The sequence below is a fragment of the Chionomys nivalis genome, chromosome 2 (genome assembly GCF_950005125.1).
Source record: "Chionomys nivalis chromosome 2, mChiNiv1.1, whole genome shotgun sequence".
NCBI lineage: Eukaryota > Metazoa > Chordata > Mammalia > Rodentia > Cricetidae > Chionomys > Chionomys nivalis.
In genome coordinates this window covers 11,663,158-11,681,784 of record NC_080087.1, presented here as the reverse complement: position 1 = coordinate 11,681,784, position 18,627 = coordinate 11,663,158, and the positions used below count along the sequence as shown (strand labels likewise).

Genomic DNA, 18,627 nt, shown 5'->3' with positions numbered 1-18,627 from the left:
GAAGAACCACTATAGAAGAGAGGGCAGAAGGACTGTGAGAGCCAGAAGATAGACAGGGGCTATGAAAAGCATCTTCTGAATACAGCACAGCTACTGTAATCCTGAACTTACAGCTGTACAACACTGGCCCTGTCAACAGTCTTAAAGACAAGAGGGGGTCATGGGTCCCCTAACTATTGGCTACTGATAGACGCTGGGAGAAGGGGAGTCATTGTATCCATTGTTCAAATGTACCCACTGGTGAGCCCAGCAGGCTCCAATGGACAGTTCCAAACCCATGATCACACAGACGGGCCTAGTTAAACTCAGTGTGTCATAAAACAAAACAGACATAGCTTTGGGAAAGGGTTTTGTAGGGATGAGGACAGGGTTGGCAGGGGTGGGAGGGAGATAAAAGAGAGTGGGAGGTATTAAGTAATTCTAATGAAATTGGCAACAAACTGTTGCAAAATGTTGAATGAACTAGATTTTATAAAGGATAGTAACAATTGCAGAAAGTAATCAGCTTCAAATTCAGTTTAAGAAAGCTGAAGATATGTTAACACTAATTTTAAATTTTATTTAAAAATAATTTTTTACAATTAAATTTATTAAATTTAATTAAAACAATTTAATAATTAGCCACAAACTTAATCAAAGTTTTTTGGTCTTTTTGCCAAAATCAGCATGCTACAAATTTTAGGGTGACAACCAAGACTGTTTCATGTGGCTGAAGTAGCCAGCAGTGGGTAACAAGTGCCTCACAAGGGCAGAGGAGGAAGTGGCTCGGGCTCTGGTGGCAGGCAGCCCAGTAGCTTCCTACACTTGTCGCCTGTGGCAATGGCGAATCACTCCACAGTCCTAGCTCTGGGTCCTCACTTTTATCACGTGTTAAGACTGTCACCTCCCAGGAATATGTCCCCAGCTGGTACCTTGGGCAACTAAGGAGAGGGAACCTGAAATGACCCTATCCTATACTGATGAATATCTTGCATATCACCTTAGAACCTTCATCTGGCGATGGATCGAGGTAGAGACAGAGTCCCAATTTGGAGCAACGGTCTGAGCTCTTAAGGTCCAAATGAGGAGCAGAAGGAGGGAGAACATGAGCAAAAAATCAGGACCACGAGGGATGCACCCACCCACTGTGACAGTGGAACTGATTTATTGGGAGCCCACCAAGGCCAGCTGGTCTGGGACTGAATAAGCATGGGTTGATTCCGGACTCTCTGAGCATGGCGGTCAATGAAGACTGATGAGAAGCCAAGGACAATGGCACTAGGTTTCGATCCTAATACATGAACTGGCTTTGTGGGAGCTTAGCCTGTTTGGACGCTCACCTTTCTGGACGTAGATAGAAGGACCTTGGTCTTCCCGCAGGGCAGGGAATTTGGACTGCTCTTCAGTATCGAGAGGGAGGGGGAATGGAGTGGGGGGAGGAGAAGAGGAGTGGGGATAGGGGGAGGGAAGTGGGGGGAGGGCAATATTTGGGAGGAGGGGAGGGAAATGGGAAATGGGGAGCAGGTGGAAATTTTAATTAAAAAAGAATAAAAATAAATAAGTAAAAAAAAAAAAAAAAAAAAAAAAAGACTGTCACCTCTATGGTCTGTACCTCCTGCTTGGGGCCTAAGACACAGCAGACACTCCATCATGTCCGCGGCTGACTAAACTAAAGGAAGATGGAAATATAAATATGATCACACGATTCTGGAAGTTTCCATGAGGCTCAGACGGTATTGTGATAATACACAGGCAACTGGGGACACTCATTTCATATTTGTAATCACATACACTTCTTTGCACTGGTCTAGAGAGATTACAGTGCAAATGTAAATAAGTCACACTGTTTCAAAGGACTGCAGATTCTATCTACTCCAGCATTTTAAGGTTTGACCAATGCCTGACTGCCTGATGACTCACAAGGCTTCAGCCATTGCCAGTAGTAAAGACTATGATGAAGTAATTGTGCTTTTCACTACTGCAGAGAGTGACTTCCCTATGTGCACTACAGCCATCTACAGTCTCCAGTACCTTGCCACATTTTAAAGAGACAGGCAATTTATGTAAACTAGTATGAAAAGAAGACATAGTATTTAGCAAAGACTAAAATGCAAACAATACATTTATTAGTTACAGAGCAAAAGCCTAGACTCTCTAATGTTGAAACATGAATAGACCTAAACAATCCACACAATGAAGGCCTGGGCACTTCCAGCCAGCCGACAGCAGAGACTGTGTGTGAAGGGAGAGATGGCCTTTGATTTTACTGGTGCTGCCTGGACATTTTCTACAGACGAAATGTGAGGGGAAAGCAAGAATGAAACCAGTTGAGAGCAGTCAGTAAGCCTTGGTTAAATACTGAAGGTGGAGGGGGTGGTGGTTAATTTTATATAAACAAGGATTGGATTTTTGCTCCTCACAGGGAGGATGCACCTCAGCCTTGAGGAACACACAGGGATTCTTCACAAAGTGCGTGGGGTAGTTTCCTGCAGAGAAGACAAGCTTAATGACTGACAGCAGCATTAACTAACATGAGATATTAGACTTACCAAGAAGGAATTAATTCACAAAATGAGGAGGATTAAGAAAAGATACACTTACTAGTTATACAGGACAGTAATGGAAACTAGTGATTAGAAAAGAGTCTTATGAGTATGACAATATGGTCTTTGGATATTCTGTTAAATAAATGAAAAGGGTCTCTTTTATTAGTTTTATTTTTATCGAAATTGATGTGTTCAGCCAATTAGACAAGATGACTTGGTGGATAAATGTCACATAATTTCTAAAGTCTGGGATCACATGCACCAGTACCTGACTATATTACTACTGACCAGCTGCTGACTGGCTTCCTGACTCCCATGATTCTTCTGGTTGTGACAGATCCTCCCCTAAAGACTCCTTTAGTTCTGTTTGGTCATTCTGCCAAAAGAGCTCCCCTTCTTCCACAGGCTTCCTTTCTTGGGATGGTATTTTCTGTAAGGAGTCTCTTTCTAAAGGTGGCTTCTGGGTGGGGGATAAGGTTGACTCCTGTAACTCTAAACTCACCAAGGGGTCTGTCACTGTGTCAGGACCGCTATACACACCATCCGACCTCATAGAGGGCTGTGTGTCTTCCTTGTTCTCGTAATTATTTAGCCTTCTTTCAACCACTTCACGGATCAACACTGAAAGGTTCAGAGGTCATTATGAGTTTCCATACTTTCCTTTTAGATAAGTAGAAGCTTTTTTTGTTTTGTTTTATTTTTGTTTGTTGTTTTGTTTTGTTTTTTTTCAAGACAGGATTTCTCTGTGTAGCCTTGGTTGTCCTGGAACTCACTTTGTAGATCAGGCTGGCCTTGAACTCACAGAGATCCACCTGCCTCTGCCTCCTGATTACAGGCATTAAAGCTGTGTGCTACCACCGCCCATAAATGAGTAGAAAGTACCACTTAGGCCTTTCCCCCTTCCCATTAGCCTTTATAAATTTATCATATACAACAAGTATCAATTAATGCATTGAACAAGTTATGTTCTTTGCTTCTTTGAATACCAAGTACAAAGCAACAACAAAATATTCCATGATGAAATTACAGAGGGTGGAAGCTGCACCCTTGTTTCAGTACAACTGATCAACCAAGTCTAAGAAGCACCACCAACACTAATATCCCTTCGTCACTTGTTCTTCCCCACTGACAAGTTTAGGAACAACTCTTATATAAAATAACTTACTGTCGAGCACGGTTCTTCCCACCATGCTGTGCTCCATGGTTTTTTCAACTTGATTCATTAGCCATGGAAGGAATCCTATTTCAATGTCTGCAATAAAGAATTTCATTAAGCATTTCTGCAAATCATTAGTATGTCTTCATACTAATGTATGTAATAATCAGCAGCACCGTCTTCTCAACATAAAACATTAAATTGACTCACACAGCATCACTTTTGCCGTATTCTCTACATATGCTCTGCTCAACTTCCCTTCTACTGCAGTAGAAATGGTATTTTACAAATCATGAGGTTTTCCAGAGTCGAAATACAGTTGGGCCCACAAGCACAATCTGAGATAGGTGAAGGAGGGATGGCAGAGAGAAGATGCTGATCTGAGAAACCTTTGCTGAAGTGGGACAAGCCTGAGCACGAGTATTGCTGGGAAAGAGACTTCGTCCCTTGAGGTCGGAGCCAATGGAGCCTGACCAGATGAAAGGGGCTCTGGGAAGGGGCCGTCTAGGAAACACTGCTGCTGCGGTGGAGACTAAGCACTTCTATTCGTAGGAACTTTGCTCCAACTTCAGTGGGAAGTTCACTGTATTAAGCATTTTAACAAGACTGCCCATTGAATCTACACTCAAAGTTTCAAGTTAGTTTTTAGGCATCTATTTAATAGGATGATAATAGAGAATGATAGAATATAGTATTTGTTATTATATATGACATATCTCAGGCAAGATTTTTATTTTCAAGCTTTAAACTATGTAACAGACAAAAAACAAAACAAAACAAAAACAAGCACTACTGTTCTCTGTGACCAATAGTAAGAAGTCTGCTCTACAGCTTGAATCTTAACTATTTCCCCAAAGCTCACAGTTCTCAGCTGATGGTGTGCTGGGAGGTGGGGCCTACCTGAGGAAGTGTGTGCTGTGCTCTTGAAGGGCATGCTGGGACCACACCCCTTTTGTTTACTGTTTTTCTGGTTGTTTGGGTTGTTTTTTTTGTTTTTTTTTTTTTTTTTTTTGGTTTGATTTTTTGAGACAGGGTTTCTCTGTGTTGCTTTGGAGCCTGTCCTGGAACTAGATCTTGTAGACCAGGCTGGCCTCGAACTCACAGAGATCTACCTGCCTATGCCTCCCGGGTGCTAGGATTAAAGGCGTGAGCCACCACCACCCGGCCAGTTTTGTTTACTGGAACAGCTTTGATTTCCCATAGAGGCCCAGAAACAACGGAGTCAAACAACTCTGTATGGATCTGTACTGAAATTCCTGAACCCTGAGCTAAATGCAACCTTTCATCCTTTACACGATTAGCCGATTCACCCAGGTGTTCTGTCACAGTGGCGGCTGACTGACATGCCTAGCTAGAACACAAGGTGGAACGGCAGCAGAACATTGGTGCTGCAGTTCCACGGCAGCTGGAGACTAAACACCTCAGCTGCTGTTCTTCATTGTCCACCTGACTACATCTGGAATTAACTAGAGCGGAAGCAGCTGGGCACACCTGTGAGGAAACTTTCCTTGACTGGATTATTTGAGGTGGAAAGACCCAGCTAAAACCTGGGTCACACTTTCTGGTGGCAACCTATACAAAGGACATGGAAGAAGGAAGCTTTGGCTTTTTGTCCGCATGCCCTCCCACTCACTGGTAAGTTCATCCTTCCCTGGTATTAGAGCCTCTTTCAGGATTCCAGTGTATACTTCAGACCAGATGAGAATCCGGCCTCATGAACCAAACTCCTTACTAGATGGGCCACTCTGACAAATACCATTTTTATACACATAGATCCATTCTATTTATCAGCCCTGCTTCTCTGGAGAACCCTGACTAGTACAGATATCAGTACCAGGAGTGAGGCTATGTCTTCTGCTAAGGGTGCAGACACATCCTTGGGGAGGTAAGTGATGGAGAATGCAAGAGTTCAGTTCTCAGCCTCAGTGGTGTCCTCCCTCACATCACACCCAAAGTGACAGCATGCCATTCGTTACCAGTCAGGGCCTGTGTTTTAGCCACCAGCAGCCTGAAGCTGGCACTTGAATCGTTGCTGAATTCAGCCAATCGTATAATGAGGGCTTCGGTTTGATTTTCTGCAGCTTGTGCTCTGTGCTGCTGGAGAAAAGATTCACCCCCAGCGTGTACTTAGAAGCCTCGAGACTTTACTACGCATCTCGACCAGTCAATTTTGTCACTGAGTTCACTGCTATCCTCCATCACCTGAGATGCTAGCAGTAGGTGAATTTTATCATGGGACCTACTGTTTTGTTAATTTATCCAGCCATGCTAGGGGCAACCAACCAGCACAATCATTTTTCTTATTTTTTCCACAAATTGTCATAGCTTCATATACAGTGTCACTAAACTCTGCTTCTCACAGTAGGTCAGTCAAACGCGTTTGTCTAGAGAAGTCTGTTGAACACTCACACCACAGGTGTTTGCTGCTCTCCATGCTTCTGAGAGAGGCTTTAGTAACCATAACTGTTGGCAATTGGAAAATCTGCTCCAGATACTCCCAGGCTGGCCTCAAGCCCAGAGATCCGCGTGCCTCTGCCTCCTGAGTGCTGGATTAAAGGACTGTGCCACCACTGCCTGCATTGATCCAGATACTTAAAAAAATTCATCCTTATACTTTGTTGCTCTAGAACCACATCTAGTGCCAAAGTATGTTGTAGCCAAGGTTCTCTAGAGAAACAGAATGAATCTCTGTATATAAAATTTCATGTACTTTATGATTTAATTCCTAAAAAATTCATCATTTCAAACATGAGGCAACTGAAAGTCAAAAAGCTAATGAAACTGGAACCTAAACTCATGTTCTGACATCAAGTCCATTGCACTTTCTAATATATAATTCTGCTTCTTTTTTTTCTTTTTTTTGGTTTTTCGAGACAGGGTTTCTCTGTAGCTTTGGTGCCTGTCCGGAACTAGCTCTTGTAGACCAGGCTGGCCTCGAACTCCCAGAGATCCGCCTGCCTCTGCCTCCCGAGTGCTGGGATTAAAGGCGTGCGCCACCACTGCCCGGCAATCCTGCTTCTTAATAGAGATGCTAATATCCTAAATAAATATACTACTTTAAATATTTTAAATTTTCTTTTGATATCTATTAATGGTACAAAATTAGGGGCATGATACTTATTATGAACAACATTTAAACAACTATAACTTTTGTTTCAGAAATATAGAAATTCCAATTTAAAATAGAAATGGTCATGAGGCCGTGCATAGTGGCACACACCACTGTGCTTCTAGCACTCAGGAGGAAAAGGAGGATCATGAGTTTGAGGCTGGCTTGTTAGGGCAGTGATCATACATATAAAATAAATTTGAAGCAGTAAGAACATCCCTGGTGTAACAGTCAATATAACAAAAATCTCCACAGACCTCTTTCAATTGGATCATAAAAGTAGCCACTGTTCCTGAGACTGTCAAAGACAGACGGGAGGAGGTCAGCCAGGTACCGCTGTGCAAACGCACGAGCTGAGATCTTCTGTGAGGTCTCGTTGTGCTTATGTATGATTTCCCACTGCTGTTTCTTACGGCGTTCCTGTGAAGAGAAAGATGTCACTGCATGTGGCTATCTGACTATTTCATCCTCCCTAGCACTGGCGCCAGTGTGGCCAGGTATGTGGAAGAGTCTACAGCTGTCAAAAGTGCTCAGCAAGATGTCTGCAAGGACTCACTGCACTGTAGATTGTTTGAGCATCTGGTGGGCATGAGCTTATGGAGACATAAAGGAACCTGAGGAAAAACCCATCTCCTGACCCATGTTCAAGTAAATTAACTTCTACACTTAACTGTACGCATGCTATTAAAAAGATAATGGCAGCTGGACGTAGTGGCACATGCCTTTAATCCCTGTACTTGGGAGACCGAGGCAGGACAGAATGGCGAGTTAAATGCTCTCCTGGGTCATACAGGAGACCTTGTCTAAACAACCACGGTAGATGAGTTAAATGCTCTCCCGGGTTACACAGGAGACCTTGTCTAAACAACCATGGTAGATGATGACATGCATTTTATTAGCAACACCATAAAGTAGTAAAATAAGAAATTTTACCCTGATGAATCTTCCATCAAAGAACACCAGCCAATTGTTTGACTTGTGTTTAGTACCAGGATTGAGGCTATGTCTCCTACTAAGGGCGCAGAGACTTCCTCAGGTGAGATAATCGCCTTTCACCTCTTTGAATTAATAAAGCTGAAATGACTTGGAAGGTCATGAAGCTTGCTGTGCTGTGTGTGGCTGTCTCCTTTAGGTCATATCACATCTACAAAGCTAAAAAATGCTTTTCAATGTGTCTATATAAAAGTGGGAGCATTAACATATTTTTAAATACTCTATTTTCAAGGTTTAAAAACATATACAAATCTAGATGACTTATGTTCTAGAGTTTTCATATATACACACACACACACACACACACACATATTGATAATTTTGTTATTTCAATGTAGTTTCTACAGAAAGTGTCTATTTTATATATGCAAGCAAAGATTTGCACAGGAACATGCCTTACTATGAGTCCTATGTTCTTCATATAAATAGTAATTTTGGAAGAAGATACAAAATCGAGTTGATTAAGTATTGAGTATAATTTCCCAGCAAACATACTTTTCTTTACAGTAATTTGGGCTCTTTGGGAAATCATTCTCATTGGTTTAAGTACTCTGGCACTATGCCTTGTTTCAGTGCATAAGAAAGGGTAACAGCCACTGTCAATACCAGAAAGACCTTTAAATATGATTAAATATGGATTTTTCTGTTAAATATTAAAATGAGTTATACAACTTTTCTTACTGAAGATTCATAAAAGATACTTTGGAAACCAGAGCCTGGCCACTGGGAGACAGACTTAGCGCTCTCTGCAGATCTCTGCTCATTACCCCCGTAAACCTCTTTCCTTCCTTTCATCTCTCTGCTGCTGGATGATGGCAAATCAAGGTATTCCTTTCTAGCACTCCTCCAAAGCTCTTGATATTTAAGAGTGCCATCCATCTTGGACACATGTAATATAGGCCCTGCACTTCATTGGAAGCTTTTGGAAGCTGACTAAGGTAGATTAATAGAAGGTGGAATTTACAACGTAAGTCAACAATGAGAGATTTATGATCTACAAGAGAGATCTGAGCAACAAATATTGTAGATCTTCTTCACATGTATTTAAAAAGACCACCAGCTTTATGTAAGCTTGAATGTAATGTATTAAGTAGCCAAAAGACTAACGATCAGCTTCGGGTATCATATATAAAAGATGGAAGGCCTTGGGTCCATTCCCAAAGAAATGAGAGAGGAAGTAAGAGAGCCAGACAGCCAGGCAGGCAGGCAGGCAGGCAGACAGCTCTACCTTCTCTTCTCGGTGCCGTCTCTCTTGCTCTTCCAATCGCTGAACTTCAGCCAGCTCCACGTTGCGTATTTCTTCGTATGCATACTGATTGGCCCGCAGATTGGCCAGCTCCTCCTCTTCCATGACCTCCAGGAGGGCCTGTTCAATCGTCTTCCCCACCAGAACTTGTAACATTGGTTTGACTTCAAGGTCAAAGTCAAAGAGCTTAAACACAGAAGAAAACAAACACAATTTGAATCCTGAACCAAATGTGTAAGAGAATGTAAGGAGAATGCCAACAGGAGGTGCTGTGCCGGCTGTGTGTCAGGCTCTGCACAGCCTCTGTGTCTGTACTCTCATAGCAGCCCTACAAGGCACACAGCAGAGTCTTCTGATTATAGGCAAAAATCTACTAAGTTAAAATAATAAAAAAATCTACATTTATCAATATGAACTACAACTCTCAATGATTTTAAGACAGAACTCTGAAACTAAAGGGAAATGTCCCTGTCTTTCATGGTCTGTTTTTTTCTGCTAAACATTTACTGACTCAGGACCGAGAATAGCACACATCTGAAGTGATTCATGTCGGACATCAGAGCTTTCTATGTGACTGAAAGCTAACTTTGTCTTCTAATTTTAATGACAATTAAACAAATTCCTTGTACTTCTCTACTCCAGTATTCATGTAGTCATTACTTTTTATTCCACTAACTGACCTATTCATGCATTCTACATGGAGATGAAAATGCCATTCAGAATTTTTAAACATGTAATCCCTTCATAAAAGTCATGCATTCCACAAGTGACTTATGTCATAACTGTATGTCCTCTTTGAAGAAAGAGGGAAGCCAGAAGGATGCACTGTACCTCTCCTTCTAGTATTTGGGTGGCCACATCTTTGCCAGTTTTGGCAGGAATGAAGAGCGGTGTTGGTGGTCTGTCCAGAAATGCATCCGTCTGGCATTCCATGTCGACTTCAACAATGCGGTCAGCAATCTCTTCAAGGTATAATTCTAGGAAGAACATTATGTACTGTGGGTTTACAATTAACTATGGTTTATTTAAGACGTTCCCATGTTTGTGAAATGTCAACAAATAGAAGAAGTTATCAGGCACAGGGGCACATAACTGCTACCCCAGCACTTAGGAGGCTGAAGCAGGAGGAGCTACATTTAAGGCCAACCCAGGATCCACAGTAAGAGACTGCATTTCTAGTAAATACAAGATTTGCTATAATCGTGTGTTACGTGCCTGGGTTTTGAAGAATCATGCATCAAATCAAACTGTTCTTTGGTATTCTCTCTATGCACAGTTTAGAAATAGACACTTTAATAAATAAATGCCACGTTAATAACTTGATGAGGCAGGGCAATGTGGTACCACAGGAAGACTTGAACACTTGTGTCAAATGCTGAACACAGGGTCAAACCAAGATATAGCTCTCTGCCCTAAGTTTCTCATGTGTAAAAAGGTTCAAAGTTACTTGCCACATAGACTCTTTTTTAACATAAGAAAATCATAGGTAAAGGGCCAGAAGCAACAGTAAATAAGAAGTAGGGGCTGGATCACTTACATTCAGATCACATGAATATTATGTGTCCAGTCTTCTGTAGTTATGACTTGATGTGGCATCTACAAAGTGAATGCTTGAGACAGCACAATCGAGGTACAAAAAAATTAGTAAAACCTTTCATGTTTTCAGTTTACAGTTTTGTGTTGGCCACATTTATAGCTTTTGACACATCAAGGACCAAGACTAAGCCTTAGTTGTTAGAATCACAAAGATGGCTAATCATTGGCACTCACTCATTCTAGGCTTGGCTCAAGGGCAGGGGGAAGTTTATTCTTTTTGCTTTTACTCCAGAAAGAACTTTGGTGAATCTGCTCATGGTCTTCACTAGGTAGAAGAATCTCAAGTCACATTAGTCTATGGAAAACACCAAGTACTTCAGCTTACCAAGGTCTGTCAACAGGAAATGCTTTGCCAGCAGACTGTACAAAGCAGTAAACCCTGGAACCTGCTTTAGGGCACCTAATGTGCAAAGCCATGGAGAGCAAGGGAGAGAGAGTTTGTGAAAGGCAGATGACTACATACGAGTGGCGCCACCTTTCGGACAGACAAGTCAAATGTCCACACAGAGCTGCGAAGCTCTCATCAGTCTTGATGAAAAGTGACTTAAGTTGGGTTGTGAGTAATAATGCTACTCTGAAATTGTGCTGGCTAATTTTGTCAACTTGACACAGGCACCTGAGAGGAGGGGACCTCGATTAACAAAATGCTTCCATAAGACCCGCTGTAGGCGAGCCTGTAGAGCATTTTCTAAATTAGTGATTGATAGGGGAGGGCCCAGCCCATTGTGGGTGAGGCCATCTGTGGGCTGGTGGAAAGCAGGTTGAACAAGCCACTGGGAGCAAGCCAGTAGGCAGCACCCCTCCATGGCCTCTGCATCAGCTCCTGTCTACAGGTTCCAACCCTGTTTGAGTTCTTTCAGTGGTGAACTGACACGTGGAAGTATAAATCAAATAAACCCTTTTCTCCCAACTTGCTTTTGTCATGGTGTTTCATCACAACAGGGGTAACCTTAACTAAGACAGTCATATAATATGAGGGAAGGGCTGAGAGAATTAGTAGTTAGGAAACTCTTATCAAGTCCAAATCCCTACTTCTAGCTCTCTCAACATTATAACATGTGTTCTATGTAGTTGCTTACTAAACAGACATCCCTACCATATTTCTGGGGAGAGACAGATACACACCGGAGATCCATAAATAATAGAAAGGAAAGAAAAGGTAAGTTCCAGTGGACTGACAGGAACAGCTCGTGAGCCATGATGCCAGCGGCATGGTCAGGTACCTGTCTGCACGTCCACGTGCTTTCTGCCCTCCACGGGCTCAGGTGTCCGCGGTCTGAGCTGCTCTTGGGCTCGCTTTCTGGCAAGAGCCCTCCTCCTGGCCTGCTGTTGCCGCTGAAGCTCTAGAGGATCAGGCTGTCCGGGCTGAGGGGGACAGACAGGCTTAGAAACACCAGACATCAGTTCTCAGAGCAGGCAGCTGCTGCCACTGACAAAGCATCCCGGCTAGCACCAAAGCGTGTGTCAGCTGATGCCTCCTGGTGACTGGGGGTGTGGTCAGGTGATGCCAAGCTAACAGCAAATCCACACTGGGTCACATGGGTGTAGAGTTCTAGCTAATCACCTGGTTTTCCTCAAGCAACCTCTGGTGCCTAGTAAAACGGATACATTTATTTTGTTACAGTAAACTTTGGTAGATGGCTAAGAAATGAAAAACTAGTAGGACTTTTTAAAATCTGAATTCAATTGAATAGATTTCCCTTAAAATTTTTATCAGTTCAAGGAGAAAACACCCTGGGTCCAAAGAAAGCTTCTTCAAGTCAACAAAAAAGCTGACTAGAGGCTGAAAATACTGTCCGTTTTAAGTCAAGACAATTATGAAAAGAAAATCTGACTGAATATCTCCTGACCCCCATGTTTTTATTTTTAGTCAACATAAAGCAATTGTATTTATTTACAGGCCACAGTGTGACATTTCAACACACATATACAATATGCAGTGATCAGATTATCACAACAAGCATGTGTGTCATTTTTTGAGTTGGGAATACAGAAAATCCTATTAGTTACATAAAAATGTTTTTAAATGTTATACATAAGGAATTCTACAGCAGATAACTTCTTGAGCGTGACTTGTTTTTACTAAGCACTTCCCTGAGAGTCATCTAGGTTGTACCATGTCCCAATAACCTCACTGCTTACCCCTTTTTGTTTAAAGATATTTTTATTTTTAATTATGTGCATATGTGTGTCCACAGACTAGGAGTTTATAAGAGGCCCTGGATCCCCTGGAGCTGGAGTTACAAGTAGTTATGAGTCACCCAACATGGGCACTAGGAACCAAAGTCAGGTCCCCTTAACTCTTGGGTCTCTCCAGTATCCCACCCCCAACTCTACCTTCACTGAGTAATACAAGTTGGCTGAATGAACACACCAGTTCGATTTTAAACATTTACCTAATGGGAAAGAAAACCATTTAGAATACACTTTCAGCTTCTTTACACTACACATGAAGTTGCTCTGAATGTTCATACACAGGCTCATGTGCAAAGGTAAGTTTACACTACACATGAAGTTGCTCTGAATGTTCATACACAGGCTCATGTGCAAAGGTAAGTCTCCATGTCTATTTGATTCACATAGACGCAACTGTAGGTTTGAATATTTCTTTCCATTTGCTATGTAACCTTGAAGCCATTATTGCCAATTTCTAAATGTTAGTGTTGGAATAAGTGTATATTAAGTATATCACAATAGCTTAAAATTTCATTCCCCCATGGCTAATGCTGAACATCTTTTGACAGGCTTGTCATCAGTATCTTCCTCTGCTCTCAACTTTTGACAGGTTCTATTTGGTTTGCATAGTTTTTAGCTTTCAAGCTCTGAGAATTACATATTTTCAGTATAAGACACTGGTCATATGTGCAGCTTGTCTGTTGAAATATGATGTGTACTGTTTCGTAGCTTGCCCTTATACATCCGTATAAGGCTTTTCATCAGTCCAGCTTCATTTCTGTGTATGCTACCCTCTCAGGTCATGCAAGCTCTGCACTCTTCCCAAGGTTATTGAGGTTTTCTCCTACAAGTTTTATATTTCACATTTAAATCCATGATCCATTTGATTTCTTCCCCTCAGTTTCTTTGAGACAAGATATCCCTATGTAGCTCAGGTTAGCCTCAGCCTCCCCAAGTGCTCTGCCCTTTGTGTATAGAATTGCTTTGGTATTTTAGGGTCTGTGCTGATTCCACAGAAATTTCAGTACTGTTAAGAATGTAATTGGTTAGCTCTTTCTTCAATTTGGCAGTGACTCCATTTAGTCCTTACTTTTTTTTTTTTTTTTTTTTTTTTTTTGGTTTTTCAAGACAGGGTTTTTCTGTGTAGCTTTGTCCTGTCTTGGAACTTGCTCTATAGCTCAGGCTAGTCTCAAACTCACAGAGATCTCCCTGCCTCTGCCTATTGAATGATGGGATTAAAGGTGTATGCCACTACTGCCTGGCTTAGTCCTTTCTTTGCGACCTAGTAAGTGGTTTCTTTTAGAGACGGTTCTAGGAGCTGCTGAGGGGGTGTGCGCTCCTTTGTTAGATGGAATATTCTGTCAACATTAGGCCCATTTGATCCATGGCACAGTTAACCCTCAAGTCTGTTGACTTCTAGTTTGGAGAGAGTGGGGCACCGAGGCCCCCTTCTATTACTGCAGCAGGCCTTCTCCGTGTTAGTGCTGCTTTATGTAACGTCTGGAGCACACACATTTGCATCTACGACTATTATGTCTTGGTGAACTGTCCCCTTTACTAATGCACAGTGATCTTCATCTCTTCTAGCTCATTCTGAAGTCTACTTTATCACCTGCCAGAAAAACTACCTATGCCAACTGATTTTTGGCTTTTATCTAAATTGACTTCCATCCTTTGGTTCGTGGTCTAGGACCTGTGAGCTGTTTCTTGGAAGTAACAGATAGCTGGAACTTGTTTTTTTTTTTTTTTTTTTTTTTTCAATCTAATCAGCCAGTACTCTTTACTGGTGAGTTGAGTCCATTTACATGTGAGGTTATTGAGGGATGCTTGCTAGTATTTGTGACTTTATAGGCTGTTGTGTTGGTTTTAGGTTTTTATAAATTACTATGGGTTTTCTCGTTTATTGTGCTGGACCAGATGGACTCCTTCCTAGCTCTCTGTCGTCAGTCTATCTGACATGAGAGTTACGATGTGCTCTGGGAACTGAGACATTCTTCCTCCACTGAGGACAGTGCTCTAGGCATCTTCTGAAGTGCTGGAGTGTCCTCATCACTCTAGTGATGGGTTTCCTTGGGACAGTGTCCTCACATGGCTCATGTCTTCATCACTCTAGTGACGGGTTTCCTGGGGACAGTGGTCTTGGCTGTAGTTATTTCCTTGCAGGGTTTAAACTCTACCCTCCATGCTTCCTGGCCATTAGGGCTGTGATGTTTTTCTGATGTGTCTGCTTTTGTAGGTGAGTTGTTTCCCTTTCATAGTTTTTAATACTATTTTTCTGCTTTGTATTTTTGATATCTTGAGTAAAACTGTCCAATCAAATGGTGTATCTGTGTATCTCTCTCAGGCGGCTCACAAGCACCTTTACCCTAGCACCTGATGCCTCTGACCTTCTAGGGCACCTGCACTCATGTACACACTCACACACATACACATAACTAAAAATAGAAGTCTTTATATAGAATTAATGTTTGCATACTGTATCTTCTTTCATAATTTTATTTTGGACCTAATTACAATTAAAGGGATTTTCCTTACACATAGAATGTAGTTGGATTATGTTTATAATCTCTGTTAACTTCTAACTACTTCATTCAGACCATTTATGTTTAACAAAATCATTGATAAGATCGTATCACATGATAGGGTATAGGCTGTCATTTTTGTTTTCTATTTGTTTATTGTTTTGAAATTCTCTGCATTCTTTTTCTTGAATTTGGGCATAGTACTTACATAATAAGTTACAACATAGCAACTTACAATGTTGACTTGGCATCTATTTTTGTTTTTCAGACCTAGGAATCAAATCCACAGCCCCATGCATGTTACTCAAATACTTCACTGCTGAGGTGCATTCCCCCCTGGCATCTAGTTTTAAAATGTCTAACGTTCGGGGCTCAGTTACTCTTACATGTTTTCAATAATATATCCCATCTAAAATTGCTCCTTCCAGTGACCACTGGTCAACTAAGACATAGCTCCTCCTAGTCAGCCAAGCATCTGCCTTCCTGCTGCCTTTATAAGGGAGATTCAATGTTCGCTCTGGATGCAGAGTGATCACCTCTGACCATGGCACGACCTCCTGGAACGAATGTCTTGACATGGGCCAATGAAAGCTCCCGGTGGGAACCTGCTAGCAGAACAGCAGTGATGTTGTCCCCATCATTTCTCTCCTTCCAACTCAGTTTTCCTAAGTTAGATTTTGATGAGGCTTGGCGTGGACTTGACTTCTCCTTGGGGTTTACCGTGCCCTGGATCTCTTGACTCGTAATTCTGTCATTGAGTTTGTAGACTTTTCATGCACTATTTATTCAAATAGCTTTCCCCCATGTGATTTACTTTCTTCTGAGTCACTAATTTCTTCCCGTGTCATCTCCAATGCACTACTGATGGTCCAGTGAGTGTTTTACTCTGCTTTAGTTTTCAGTTCTACCGTTCCCATTTGGTCCATTTTTATATTCTCTATTTCTCTGCCAAGTTGCTTATTTGTTTGTATAAAATATTCATAATTTTTCACTTCTGGTCAAGATAATTTTGACTGCTTTACATTTCCTACATTTTATAATTCCTATATTTGAGTCTCATGTATTGTCATCTTGATTGCTTTATCTCATAAGAGACTATCCTGGTTTTTATAATGGGTAACTTTTTTTTCTAGACAGGGTTTTTCTGTGTAGCGTTGGAGCCTGTCCTAGAACTCACTCTGTAGACCAGGCTGGCCTCGACTCAGAGATCTGCCTGCCTCTGCTTCCTGAGTGCTGGGATTAAAGGTGTGCACTGCCACTGCCTGGTGATGAGTAACTTTTTTTTTGTTGGAGACTTGGAACTCTACGTTGTGGGACTTCGGGTACTACTTAATCTTTTCAGTAGGAGGTCATTCATTTTGCAGTAGGTACATGTTTGGAGGGAATGGGAGTCTAACTCCCTGCTAGGCTCTACTTAAAGGTACTGGGTGGGGCATAGCTCTGCTGATGCTGGTGTTTGGATGTGGCGGGGCAGGAAGGGCCACAGCACCTACTGTTACCATATTGTTTCTCCTTATTACTATTAGATAAAAATACATTTAGCTTCACACTGGCTTTGTTACCAACACTCAGAAAAAGCAGGGCACCAACCTGTGTTGTCTTCTACTCCCTACCTCATACCTCACTGTGGCTGTGTGAGGGTGGAAATTCAGTTTTCTGCTCTACTTTTGTGGACAGTGCTTCAAAATGTGGAGTAGGGTATGGCTTTGCACTCTTGCTGGGTATGTGGGATGTGGGTTGTCTTGCTCTGTATGTGGAATGAGAGTGCTCCCTACTCTGCCCAGACTCGCTGGTACTGTGAGAGTGTCTGGCTGAGGTATGGATCCCCCTGGGATTGTGCCTGCGGGCTGGTGGTATGCTTCTCCAGCATCGTGAGCATGTTACGGAGAGGTAGAGAGGAAATCTGGGAACACAGGCTGTGCTGCTTTTCAGCTGAGTCTCAAAGTCCCCGGCCAGGCTGCAGCCGTCCCTCCTCGAGTCTTTTAGGGTTTCTGAAGTGTGTCTTAGGGGGTTTAGTCCTAACAAGGAGGAACAGGAAGTTTTAGGGCAGATTTTTATAGTAAGGTGCTGATTATTTGACTAAAGAAGTCACTGTACTGCTAAACAAAGTGACACAAGATGTCTAGACCCCATGTGTGGATCTTCCTGGCTGGACCTAAGTGTTTAGAGAAGCTTGTTAAAAAACACACAGTCCTGATAGTGAGTCTGTCTGGGGAAAAGAAAACATAGTTTGGTGTTCAAGCCCTAGAGGTTCTGATGCAGGAGACTGGGGTAAGGGGGAAGGCTCCAGATGATGCTGATACAGACCCAGGCATGGGAGCTATTGCTCTGACTGTAACATTCACAGAGGCCATTGCAGGGCTTACAGAGTTACTGCATGTGACATCTATGCTAAGAAATAGCCACTTACTACTCGGCATGTCTCGCTCAACTCTGTATCCTAGCTATTCAGACTAGCTAGACCCTGAAACTCAGTAAATATTTCGAATTGGGTAAAGAAAAGACACACAATTCAGACTTCTGATTAATATCAGCAGTAGAGGATAAGACAATCTAAACAAACGGAATGTGTCAGACACCAGCCAGAGCATGGCTTCACACTAGTGGTGTCTGTGAACTGCTTAAATTGATCTGCAGCAACTTAGTACAAAATCCAGAGTCAAAGTTTAGAAGCTTTCAGAGGGTTCACTAGAATCCTGTTCAGTAAAATATTAGGACTTATTTTAGTAATTATTTACTGTGGAAAATACATGAAATGTAAAAGCTACCACTTCCTCTTTTCTTAGGCTGGGGAATATACAGGCTGGTTCATCCTGTAGTGCAGACTGAAGAAAACAGGTTTCTTTAGTACCGCGAGTGCAGCAGACAGGGTGGAAACAACGCTGTGCACCACATCCATCGTCCTGATGTACAACTCCATGGCACTGAGCACAGCCGCCTTGCTGTGACCAGCACCACTACTCACTCTGGGAACTGCTTGCCCTTCTGGAACTCCAACTCTAGACCCCCAAACAGTAACTCCTTTCCCCTCTAGCTCCTGCACGTACCACTAGACCCACATATCTGTGCACATACATACATACACACATACTATATGCACATGCATGCATACATACTTCAGGGTGCAGTGTTGGAGACTGAACTGAGGGCCTTGCACATGATAGACAATTACTCTATCATGACCCACACCTCCAGCTTCTATGTATTTTTAAAAAATTTACTCTTCAACTAATTTTTAATTTCGTTTTATAAATATTTTAGGTAACAGATCAAAATTTGACACAAACATACAACTGATCCTTGAG

General features: G+C 42.1%; 1 protein-coding gene across 1 annotated transcript in view; it reads right to left on the bottom strand.

The window, feature by feature from the left end:
- Positions 1-2,570: 2,570 nt before the first annotated feature.
- Positions 2,571-18,627, bottom strand: part of Rsph3 (radial spoke head 3) — a 29,603-nt gene continuing 13,546 nt past the window's right edge. The window contains exons 4-9 of the mRNA XM_057753868.1: positions 11,849-11,990; positions 9,861-10,006; positions 9,012-9,215; positions 7,048-7,210; positions 3,691-3,777; positions 2,571-3,146 (exon numbers count right to left, since the gene is read on the bottom strand). Coding sequence (XP_057609851.1) covers positions 2,806-3,146; positions 3,691-3,777; positions 7,048-7,210; positions 9,012-9,215; positions 9,861-10,006; positions 11,849-11,990 — 1,083 coding nt within the window. The 3' untranslated portion in view covers positions 2,571-2,805. The remainder of the gene's footprint in view (positions 3,147-3,690; positions 3,778-7,047; positions 7,211-9,011; positions 9,216-9,860; positions 10,007-11,848; positions 11,991-18,627) is intronic.